The 12,091-nt window shown below is 40.7% G+C and overlaps 1 protein-coding gene across 1 annotated transcript in view; it reads left to right on the top strand.

Annotated features, from left to right (window-relative positions):
* Nucleotides 1–227: 227 nt before the first annotated feature.
* The window catches only part of LOC132252623 (uncharacterized), a 29,371-nt gene continuing 17,507 nt past the window's right edge, over nucleotides 228–12,091 (top strand). The window contains exons 1-5 of the mRNA XM_059734781.1: nucleotides 228–869; nucleotides 1,699–2,797; nucleotides 2,912–3,193; nucleotides 3,284–3,386; nucleotides 3,465–4,243. Coding sequence (XP_059590764.1) covers nucleotides 310–869; nucleotides 1,699–2,797; nucleotides 2,912–3,193; nucleotides 3,284–3,386; nucleotides 3,465–4,243 — 2,823 coding nt within the window. The 5' untranslated portion in view covers nucleotides 228–309. The remainder of the gene's footprint in view (nucleotides 870–1,698; nucleotides 2,798–2,911; nucleotides 3,194–3,283; nucleotides 3,387–3,464; nucleotides 4,244–12,091) is intronic.

Genomic DNA, 12,091 nt, shown 5'->3' with positions numbered 1-12,091 from the left:
CACGATCTTATGAGCTAAGCAAAGACCATTTGATCATTTTTTATTTTTTTTATTTTAGAATAAAAGAAAAGAGCAGCTGTAAACGGCAGAGACAAGACTGTCGGCCATTGTTGACTGACAAAAAGAGAAAACTCAGAAAAGTGAGTAAAATGTAAAAGAAAAGAGTGAAGGGAAATGATTGAAGTGCGGTCTTGACCATGTGAACCACACTATCATTCAAAGCTAGAGGGATACAGCTAGGGAGAAATAATTAAGAAAGAAAAAGCGCATCCCACCACCAACATCCAAACTTCACGTAAGGCTAGGGGAATGAGTTACTCAGTACCCGAAGACCCTTATTTTTCCTCCAATTTCTGTTCAACCATGGCTTCCCCCAGCATCCAGAGACCCTCTTCTTCTTCCACTTCTCACTCTCAGTGGAGCTACGATGTGTTTTTGAGTTTTAGAGGTGAAGATACTCGCAAAAGCTTTACTGATCACCTCTACTCGGCTTTGATTCGTAACAATATTCATACCTTCAGAGATGATGAAGAGCTTCCAAGGGGAGAAGAGATTGCACCAGAGCTCTTAAAAGCTATTGAAGAATCAAGGATTGCCATTATTGTTTTCTCAAAAACCTATGCTCATTCCAAATGGTGTCTGGACGAGCTTGTCAAGATCATGGAATGCAAAGAGGAAAGGGGACAAATAGTTATCCCAATTTTCTATAATGTGGATCCGTCTGAAGTTCGGAAGCAAACTGGGATTTGTGGAGAAGCATTTACCCGTCATGAGGAAAATGCAGACGAGGAGAGAAAGGAAAAGATAAGGAAATGGAGGACTGCCATGGAGCAAGCAGGCAATCTAGCCGGACATGTTGCGGAGAACAGGTAATTGTAACTTCTTTTCATTTTTCACTTGAAGTACTCTCCTTTTCTCTGTCTGCTGATATAAAAAATATTTAAAGCTATGTGAGTTTTAAAATTTTAAAATTTTTTATTTTTTATAAAATAAAAATCTGTTCATTAAAATTTTACACTTGATAAAGAATATACTAAATTATTTTAAGTTAAAATTGATATTCTTTTAAAATATATTTTTTTAATTCCTTCGGACAAAATAATTAAAATTATAAATAAAATATGTTCAATTAATTTATAAAAGTTATATTTTGATTAAAGGGTTTTCAAAAAATTTTATAAAAATTTATAAATAATAATAATAATAATAAAGAACAGCTAGGGGAACCATTATCTAAATGAATGGTGAGAGAAAGTTATGCAAGTACAAAAGATGGTAACGTTGATCGTAAAAGCTTGGATGCAGAATAGTGGTTGATTCTGTGATGGAATCCCTTATCAAAATAGGGTAGTAATATTCCAAACAAGTCAACTTCATTTTGAGCCTTCCAAAAGATTGAGTAGACAAGTTAACACAAAAATATTTCAATTTCTTTTTTCCACTTTTGATAATGCAAATCATATTCTGCATTTTCTTCCCTCATTTCTATCACACGAGCAACTGTATAGAATAATGCAATCGTACCCATAAGTAGTTTGATAGATGTGGTTTATTTTATTTTAATTTAAATTATTTTTAGCCCTGCTAAGTTATAGTTGGAAAAGTAGGCATCATTAAATTTATTTCATATAATTTATTGTCTTTTGCTACTCATTCTATTGCATGAGTACATGATCTATTATGCTTTGCAATTGGCAGGTATGAGTCAACGCTTATTGATGAAATTATTGAGAACGTTCATGGAAACTTACCTAAGATTTTAGGTGTTAACGAGAACATTGTTGGAATGGATTCTCGTTTGGAAAAACTAATATCATTGTTAAAGATTGAGTCGAATGATGTTCGCATGGTCGGGGTTTATGGTCTTGGTGGAATCGGTAAGACTACCATCATCAATGCTCTTTATAACCAAATCTCACATCAATTCGAAAGTGTTAGCTTGCTCACAAATGTCAGGAAAGAATCCACAAAAAATTCTGGTCTTCTTAAGTTACAACAAAAGCTTCTTGATGATACTCTAAGGACAAAGGGGCAAATAGTTTTAAAGAATGTTTATGAAGGTATCAAAATAATAAGGGATAAGCTTTCCTCAAAAAAGGTTCTTGTTTTTTTGGATGATGTAGATGAGCTGACACAATTAGAACACTTGATTGGAAAGCATAATTGGTTTGGTCCAGGAAGTAGAATCATCATTACTACTAGGAAAAAAGATTTGCTAACTAGGCATGAAGTGAATGATATATATGAAGTTAAGAAATTAAATTTTCACGAAGCTCTTCAACTTTTTTGTCGTTATGCCTTTAAACAACATCATCTGAAGGAAGGTTATGCAGATCTCTCTCATCAAGTAGTACGATATGCTGATGGTCTTCCATTAGCACTTAAAGTTTTGGGTTCTCTATTATTTGGAAAGAGACTACCAAATTGGAAAAGCGAATTGCGGAAGCTGGAAAAGGTGCCTAACATGGAAATTGTAAATGTGCTTAAAATAAGTTTTGATGGATTGGATTATACACAAAGGATGATATTTCTCGACATTGCATGTTTCTTTAAAGGAGGTGATGTGGAAATAGTTTCAAGAATATTGGATGGTTCCGAATTCAATGCGGAAAGTGGAATAAATGCTCTCGTTGATAGGTGTTTCATAACCATTTCAAAGGACAAGACAATAGAGATGCATGATTTGTTAGCCCAAATGGGCAAGGGCATTGTTGATGAAGAATGTCCTAATGAGCCAGGAGAGAGGAGCAGATTATGGAGGCATACAGATATTTATCGAGTATTAAAAAGAAATACGGTAAGATATATATATATAGAAAATATGTTTTGTTCAAGAAGTTATTTATCTTTATCACCTTAGTAAGGATTTATATGTATTGTGCTTTTCTAATTTTATACTCTTATTATCTAGGGGACTGAAAAAATTGAAGGGATATTCCTTGATGTGGACAAATCAGAACAGATACAGTTTACATGCAAAGCTTTCGAAAGGATGAATAGACTTAGATTGCTTGTCGTCTCCCACAATCGCATACAACTTCCTGAAGATTTTGTATTTTCGTCTGATGACTTGACATGTCTCAGTTGGGATGGATATTCTTTAGAATCTCTACCATCAAACTTTCATCCAAATGATCTTGCTCTCCTCAAATTGAGCAATAGTAACATAAAACTACTTTGGAAAGGAAACATGGTATGATTATTATTTATTTATGCTTTTGTTTCATAATATTTTTAAATTTTTTAAAATTGATTTATTAATAGAAATTCTATTTTGTTCCAGTGTCTTAGAAATTTAAGGTACATCGATCTCAGTCATTCACAACAGCTTATTGAATTACCAAATTTCTCAAACGTGCCAAATTTGGAGGAACTTATTCTTTCAGGTTGTATAATTTTACTTAAGGTTCACACACATATAAGAGTGTCATAAAACTAACTTTTTTTTTCCTTGAATTTTATAGGGTGTGTAAGCCTCGAGAGTCTTCCTGGGGACATTCATAAGTTGAAGCACCTTTTAACTCTTCATTGCAGTGGCTGTTCAAAACTAACTAGTTTTCCAAAAATCAAGTGCAACATTGGAAAACTAGAGGTGCTTAGTTTAGATGAAACAGCTATTAAAGAGCTACCATCATCGATTGAACTTCTAGAAGGTCTTCGCAACTTGTATTTGGACAATTGTAAAAACCTTGAGGGTCTCCCGAACAGCATTTGTAATTTGAGATTTCTTGAAGTTCTAAGTCTTGAAGGCTGCTCAAAACTTGACAGATTGCCAGAGGACCTGGAGAGAATGCCATGTCTAGAGGTTCTTTCTTTAAATTCGCTCAGTTGTCAATTGCCTTCTTTGTCAGGTTTATCTCTCTTAAGGGAACTATATTTAGATCAATGCAATCTAACACCAGGAGTAATAAAGAGTGATAACTGCTTGAACGCATTGAAAGAATTAAGGCTAAGAAACTGCAATCTAAATGGAGGAGTCTTCCATTGTATTTTCCATCTATCCTCACTGGAAGTATTAGATCTAAGTCGGTCCAATCCAGAGGAAGGAGGAACCCTCAGTGACATACTTGTGGGTATCAGTCAACTCTCTAACCTTAGAGCCCTTGACTTGAGTCACTGCATGAAGCTTTCACAAATTCCAGAGCTTCCTTCAAGTCTGCGACTGTTAGATATGCACAGCTCCATTGGGACCTCATTGCCACCTATGCATTCTTTGGTGAATTGCCTCAAATCAGCAAGTCAGGTATGATTTTCTTGTGTTAGCATACAATGTTTGTATAAATTGTATGTATTCCTGTATGTTGGCATATTTTGGCTAGAAATTGTCTTTTCCATGTAAATTAACTAGCTAGCATAGATATTGTATGTTATATAATGCTAGTTGTTTTGTTAGCTTCTTATGAATTTGATGGAGCAAATGGGGTTGGAAATATGGTGAGTCGGGAGGAGCTACTGCCTGCCAGCTCACAAGTGTTTCCTTTATAGCCCTGGAGTGAATGGAGTTGATCATATAAGACCATTTGTTTTCACTGGTGGAGGGAATTGAGCTTGAAAATGGGATTGAAAGGATAAGCTAATTGTTCCAGGTTGCTCGTTAATAGGATTTCACTACTGTAGATTGGAGTTCACATGTAATGTGAGTGAAAGACCGGAGTGATTTGAGAAGCATTTTTCATGAAAGAGTTGAAACAATGGGAATCATCTAGGACATATTTTTCTAGACCATGGAAACAAATGGCTGGAAGCAAAAAAACATTTGTTGAGTTAGTTGGATGCTCCACCTTAAAATTTGCATGACAATAGGCCCATAAGGGTGTGCCTTATGTCCCTCGGCACTAAGTTGGTTCTACTCTCATTTCCAAAATGAAGAGTAAGCGAAACTCTTGGTGGGGGATTTTGAAATGTGAGAGAGCTTTACCTTAATTGAGATTCTAAGAGTGAATTTGAAGTTACAATTTCAGTTCTCTAAATCTACATGAAGATTTTGCTACAGGTGAAAACATCTTCTTATTTTGGTTCTCTGAATCTATATGAAGAAGAAGTTGCTTTGCAAATAGAATTTTTGTTTTATAGTTTTTGGAGATCACTTCAATGAGATAGTGAAGGTGATTCTGTTGTAATGTAATTAGTGGAGGAGAAGAGAAATCGTGGTAATTGAAGATAGTTGAAGGAGGCTATGTCGAGAGATTGGTGGTGAGCACATGATGAGCCATATTGAAGCATATAAAAAAGAGGTGTGGATTGAAGAAATAATCACTCTGAGGATTCCTTAAGGGGATTGGTGATTGATCTGGGAGGACTTGTAGGCAAAACTGGATTTATATTCATAGTGGATTTGCAACAACAAAGGCACCCATTGTTATTTATTTATTTATTTCCTTTCTCCCCTTAGAGATTTTTTATGTTATATCTTGTGCAATATTTGTGTGCTTGTTTGCTGAGATTTCATTAGAGACATTTTAGCGTATGACCTTGTGCTAATCACTTAATCACATTCATGTGCATATGTTATTTGATCATCTAAAAAAGATCTCAAGTTCATAGCATACTCTCTTAAAAACTCATAAATCATATCAAAACATGTTTACTCATGCTCTCAATATGGATAAACTATATTCTCTTAAGATGGAAATTCACCGAGAAGGAACCTCTATAGGTAGACCTCCATACTTCAAAGGAGATAATTATGCTCATTCCAAGGTAAAACAGATGTACTTCCTGAAAATGAAGTCTGATAGAGATTGGAGTTCTGTTCAATTTGGTTGATATCCTGATATGGTGCTAGATAGAGATGGGATATATATCCACTAGGGTAGGAAAAACTATGTATAGTTGGGATAGGTGAAGGAATGAATTTCAAATGATCACAACAAAAACATTTTCTGAATATATTATTGAAATCATAGACATTGTGAATGCTGATTTTCAATCTATGTAAGATCCCTGAATATACTTGATTCCAAGGTTACCTGAAAACTGTTAAGATCCCCTCTGATCGTTTTAGACCTGAGGTCATAACACTAGAGGAATGGAACACTGTTGATTCAATTAAGCTAGATGAGATAGTTGGCTCCCTTCAATTGGAGATGACCCTAAGTGTTCCTAAGAAGAAGAAACATTAACATTGCACTAAAAGTAGATGAACATGCATCTGAATCAGGATATAAGGTGAAGTGGATTTTAATGGAGGAGAGAGAGAGAGGGTTGTAGAGAGAGAGTGTGTGAGTAAGGGAGGAGAGCGAGTGGATCTGTGCGCGAGCGATGGTGAGAAAAATTTCAGTGGCCTGGAAGCTTGAATCAGCCGGTGGAAGAGAAGCTTTGAGGTGGAGTCGAAGACCTTCGAGATCGAGGTAGAGAGGAAGAAAGGCAAAATGCAAGTCATCATTGAGGAAAGGAAAAGAAGGGTGTCTTCGTGGATTAAGATGGGGCTGGACAGTCTAGGGTTTGTTGTGGAAGGGTTGGCTCTGTGTATTAAGGATACACGAACAGGCAAATGGGTCAGAAATTGGAGGGAGAAAGGGAAGACCGATTCACTGTCGCGGGATGAAAATAAGGGAAGAAGCTTCATCCGACTGGGTGTAAAGGATCTGGAGAAGAAGAGGTTTAATATTTTTATCCCCAAAGGAAAAAGAGGGAAAGAGGGTTGGATTGCGATGTTGGAAACACTTAAGGCGCTGGACGCTACTACGGAGAGGAAGGAGTGTCAGAAGGAGAAGATGATGTCGGTGGCGCCTAGTGTGGGGAAAAGCTTCGCGGAAGTGGTGAAGGGGCAAAAACGCAATGGCAGGTCAGTGGCTAGGGTGGAAATAAGCCACAATGACCTCTGCCGAAACCTAGAGAGGCTGGATCAGTGCATTGTTGGATCGTGGGATCCAAAGTCAGTGAAGGGGGAGGATCTGAGGAGTTGGGGGAACCAAATGGCACGATTTTGGGGGTTGAAGGGCAACTTAGGATTGACTAAGTTGGAAAGGGGAAAGGTGCTGTTGGAGTTTGAGATGATTGCTGAAGCCGAAAAAGCCCTAAATATGGGAGGGATTTTGGTAGGGAAGACATTTCTGCGACTGGAGAAATGGAACCCTAGGGCGGGGTGTCTGTTGGAAGGAGAGGAGAAGAATGAGGCCTGGGTGAGAATTGTGGGGTTACCCATCTCGTTATGGGATCGGGATACCCTTAGAAAGGTAAGGGAGAAATGCGGGGGGCTCTTAGCGATTGATACTCAGACGGAGAGGTTGGAAGAGTTGCAGTGGGCAAGAATCTTGGTGAAATTATCCGGCGAGGAGATCCCTAGCATGATAGAAATTGGGGTCAAAGGGGTGTGTTATTTGCTTGTCCTATGGTGGGAGTTAAGGCCGGTAATGAGAGTGCTGCCGGCAGAAAGGAGGGGAAAGAACAGCGGTGTTGAAGGAGAGGTTGAAGGTGATGTCTCTACATGCGCGGGCAAGCGCGTGATGGAAGTGGTGGACGGCGCGAGGCTCGAGACCCACCTGCAGTTTGCTGATGGGACAAGGGAGCAAACAGGTGGGTCGGGGTCCCTTTAGGCTCGGTCTCGAGGCCCAATTGGGTCATTACTAGGGGACCTAGAAGGCTTGCATAGGGCCTTGGGTGTTGGGTCCGATGGGCTCGATTCTTCACCTAAGACCGGGCCGCATCCTATTGGGCCTTCGTCATCTGTAGGGCCTTCGTCATTAGAGGGCCTTAGACCAGTGGAGTCCACTAGGACGTGTGGGCTAACTGGGAGGAAAGACTACCGTGATCCAGCCCAGTCCTTGGTGGGCTACTCTGGAGTGGCTTTGCCTCTTGTGTGGGCTGGTCCAAGTCATCTGAGGGAGCCATATGCTGAAGGCTTCCCTTTCTGGGATTATGATGGCAGGCAGAGGCAAGCTGAGGTGGAGCTCTTTCTCGCGGAGAAGTCAAGGACCGACTGCGCCCTAATTGAAGAAGCGTCGAGGTACGGGTGTGCTCCTATCCCTTGTGGTTTGATGGCGACTGGATCCTCTCCTTCTCTTTTCATTTTTGGTTGGACTCATTTGGGGGAGTTTTGCGACCTTTCTGGGAATGATAGGGTGACTCACCTAAGAGAAACCCCCTTACGTATGCTTCTCACCCTGGGATCCCCAGAAGAGGAGAATGCAAGCCGCTGAGATTTGATGGAGGGCCCAAGCGACTGCAAGGATAGCTATGGAAAGGAATTGAGGTTAGCCCAATCTATGCCACGAGATGGAAAGGGATGGGAGGAGGAAAGTTGGGAGGAGAGTGAGTTGGCCAAATTCAGTAAGTTCATGGGATTTTCAACAGAAGGTCTGGAGAAAGAAATTTTGGATTTTTTGATTAAAATACGAAAGATAAGGGAAAAAGTTCACAACAAAAACCTTCTAGAAAAATCCAAGTTTGAAAGGGAATTGAAAAGGCTGGAATGCTATATTAACTACGAGGGGGGAAGAAGCAGAAGAGTGGAATGCTAGTAAGAGGTGTCAGATCATGGTGGTTAAATGAAGCTAAGAATCTTGAGTTAGAATGTTCGTGGAGCTAACGACAGCTCAAAAAGAAAGGTGATTAAGGCCATGATCAGGAGTCAAAGAGTGGATCTATTTTGTCTCCAGGAGACCAAGATTCAGGCAATGATAGAGAGGCTGGTGAGAAGCTTAGGCATTGGTAGGTTTCTTAATTGGGGTACTCTGGATGCCCATGGGTCTGCGGGAGGGATACTGATTTGCTAGGATAAGAGGACCTTGGAAGTAATGGAAATGGAAGTGGAAAACTTCTCAATTTCTTGTAGGATGAGGAACGTGGAAGATGGGCTAGTTTGGATGTTTACTGGGGTGTATGGGCCCTTCTCTAGAGAGGAAAGGGAGTGGATGTGGGAGGAGATAGGAGCAATTAGAGGCATTTGGGAGGATCCTTGGTGTCTAAGGGGTGACTTCAATGTTATCCTGTCACTGAGGGAAAGAAGCAATCAGGGAAGACTAACGAGTGCAATGAGAAGGTTTGCTCAGGTTGCTGATAAGCTAGAACTCATTGATCTTCCATTGCAAGGAGGGGTGCTTTCTTGGAGTAGGGGGAGAAATAATCAGGCTTGGGCCAGGTTGGATAGGTTCCTGGTGACCCAGAGTTGGCTTGACCATTTCAATGAGGTCATGCAATGTAGGCTGCCCAGACCTACCTCATATCACTTTCCTATCGTGTTGATGGGGGGTGGGTTAAGGAGAGGTCCGTCCCCGTTTAGGTTTAAAAATATGTGGCTTAAAGTTGATGGCTTCACGGATCTTTTTAGGGGTTGGTGGCAGGAAGTTGAGGTAAGAAGGAGGGTCAGTGTCAGACTAGCCACTAAAATGAAGGTGCTGAAACAAAAGATTAAAGTGTGGAATAGGGAGGTGTTTGGTAGACTGGAAGCCAATAAGAACTCAACCCTTCAACAAGTGGAGTTTTGGGACAGGGTGGAAAGGGAAAGGAGCTTGTCTGAAGGTGAAACTGAACTGAAAAAAGAAGCCAAGGATTCCTTTAAAAAATGGGTCTTATTGGAGGAGACCCACTGGAGATAATTGTCAAGGGAATTGTGGCTTAAGGAGGGAGATAGAAACACTGGATTCTTCCATAGGATGGCTAATGCTCACCGAAGGAATAACTCTCTGGCTAGAATAAAAATTAATGGAGTTTGGATGACTGAGGAACAGGAGATGAGAGAGGGAATAGTGAGTGCTTTTCAGCAGGTGCCTTCAAAAGAACCAGACTGGAGGGCGGATATTGAGGGACTGCACCTTAAGCGTCTAAATTCATGTGAAGCTGAAGCCTTGGAGGTGCAGTTTACTGAAGAGGAAATTTTTGCTGCCCTAATAGGTATGAATGGGGATAAAGCTCTGGGCCCAGATGGTTTCACAATTGCTTTTTGGCAATCAAGCTGGGAGCTAGTGAAGGAGGAGATTATGGAATTGTTTAGAGAATTCTATGACCAGTGTTCTTTTGCCAAAAGCCTTAATTCCACTTTTATAGTCCTCATTCCTAAGAAATGAGGGACTGAAGACTTGGGTGATTTCCAGCCAATTAGCTTGTTAGGGGGTTTGTACAAGCTTTTGGCTAAGGTGTTGGCAAATAGGCTAAAGAAGGTGTTAGATAAGGTGGTGTCCGGGGACCAAAACGCCTTTGTGAGGGGCAAACAGATCTTGGATGCGTCTCTTATTGCCAATGAGGTGATCGATTTTTGGCACAAGAGGAACGAGAAAGGGCTGATCTGTAAATTGGACATTGAGAAAGCCTATGACAGAATTAATTGGAACTTTCTCATAAAAGTTCTACTTAAAATGGGCTTTGGGTCGCGGTGGATGGAGTGGATTTGGTGGTGCATCTCAACCGCCAAATTTTCAGTCATGATCAATGGGGTGCCGGTTGGTTTCTTCTCGAATTCCAAGGGGCTAAGACAAGGAGATCCCCTCTCCCCGTATCTTTTTGTGTTGGGTATAGAAGTACTTAGTAATCTTATTAGAAGGGCGGTTGATGGGGGCTTCTTGTCAGGTTGTAGAATTTGGGGGAGAGAGGAAGAGGAGATGATAGTTTCCCATCTTCTCTTTGCTGATGACACGATCATCTTTTGTGAAGCTAGCAAAGAGCAACTGTCCGCTCTAAGTTGGATTTTGGCTTGGTTTGAGGCGGCTTCCGGTCTCAGAATTAATCTAGATAAAAGCGTTTTAATTCCGGTTGGTGAGGTGGAAGATATTGAGGAGATGGCTGTGGAGCTTGGTTGTAAAGTGGGATTGCTGCCCACTGTTTACTTGGGGCTGCCCCTTGGAGCTCACCACAAAGCTGTCTCTATTTGGGATGGGGTGGAAGAGAGAATGAGGAAAAGATTAGCCTAGTGGAAAAGACTATATTTCGAAGGGAGGGCGTATCACCTTAATCAAGAATACTATGGCCAGCCTTCCTATTTACAATATGTCCCTTTTTCGAATGCCGAAGAGTGTTGTAAATAAACTCGAAAAATTACAAAGAGACTTTCTTTGGGGAAGGGGTAGCTTGGAGAGGAAAGTCCACTTAATTAAATGGGAGGTGGTGTGCACTTAAAGGGAGAAAGGTGGCCTTGGCATTCGGAAGATTGACTCTCTAAACAAAGCTTTGTTGGGTAAATGGTTATGAAGATTTGCCGTTGAAAAGGATAACCTCTGGAGGTTAATGATTAGGGTGAAATATGGTCAGGAAGAGTTTGGGTGGAGAACTAAAGAAGCCCGTGGTACTTATGGAGTGGGGGTTTGGAAGGAGATTATGAAGGAAGCTAAGTGGTGTTGGGATAACATAAAGTTTAAGGTAGGGAAAGGGACTAGAGTAAAATTCTGGACTGACCAGTGGTGTGGGAATGAGATGTTGTCCCATTCTTTTCCCCAGCTTTTTGAGATGGTGGTCAATAAGAATGCAACGGTTAATGAGATGTGGGATCATAGCAGTGGTCAAGGAGGTTGGAATCTTAGATTTCATAGAGACTTCAATGATTGGGAGCTGGACTTGATTAGAGGATTGCTTAATATGCTCAGGGACTTCAAGATATCTTCAAAGGAGGACGTGGTGCTTTGGAAAGGGGAGGCCATGGTAAGTATGGGGTGAAGGGTGCCTACAACGGGCTGGTTGTTATCAATGCTTGCGACTTTCCGTATAGATGCGTTTGGGTGGACAAGGTCCCAACCAAAGCGGCATTTTTTGCTTGGGAAGTGGCGTGAGGGAAGATTCTCACCTTGGATAGGCTTCAAAAAAGGGGTTGGCAGTTTCCTAACTGTTGTTTTTTGTGTGGCTGTGAAGAGGAAAGTGTAAATCACATTCTATTACATTGTATAGTGGTAAGGGCCTTATGGGAAATCGTTTTTGCCCATGTGGGGGTTCAGTGGGTGTTCCCAGAGTTAGTGAAGGAGGTGTTATTCAGTTGGAGGGGTCCCTTTGTGGGGAAAAAAAGGAAAAAAATTTGGAATTCTATCCCGTTGTGTATTTTTTGAATGATATGGAAGGAAATGAATAGATTAGCTTTTAAGGGAGGGGTGTTAAATATAAAAAAACTCAAAAATTCTTTTGTTTGTACCTTGTGGAGTTGGGCTAGGGTGTATATTGGAGAGGAGTC

This window comes from Vitis vinifera, chromosome 18 (assembly GCF_030704535.1).
Source record: "Vitis vinifera cultivar Pinot Noir 40024 chromosome 18, ASM3070453v1".
In the NCBI taxonomy this organism is placed as follows: domain Eukaryota; kingdom Viridiplantae; phylum Streptophyta; class Magnoliopsida; order Vitales; family Vitaceae; genus Vitis; species Vitis vinifera.
This window is presented reverse-complemented; position numbering and strand designations above follow the sequence as displayed.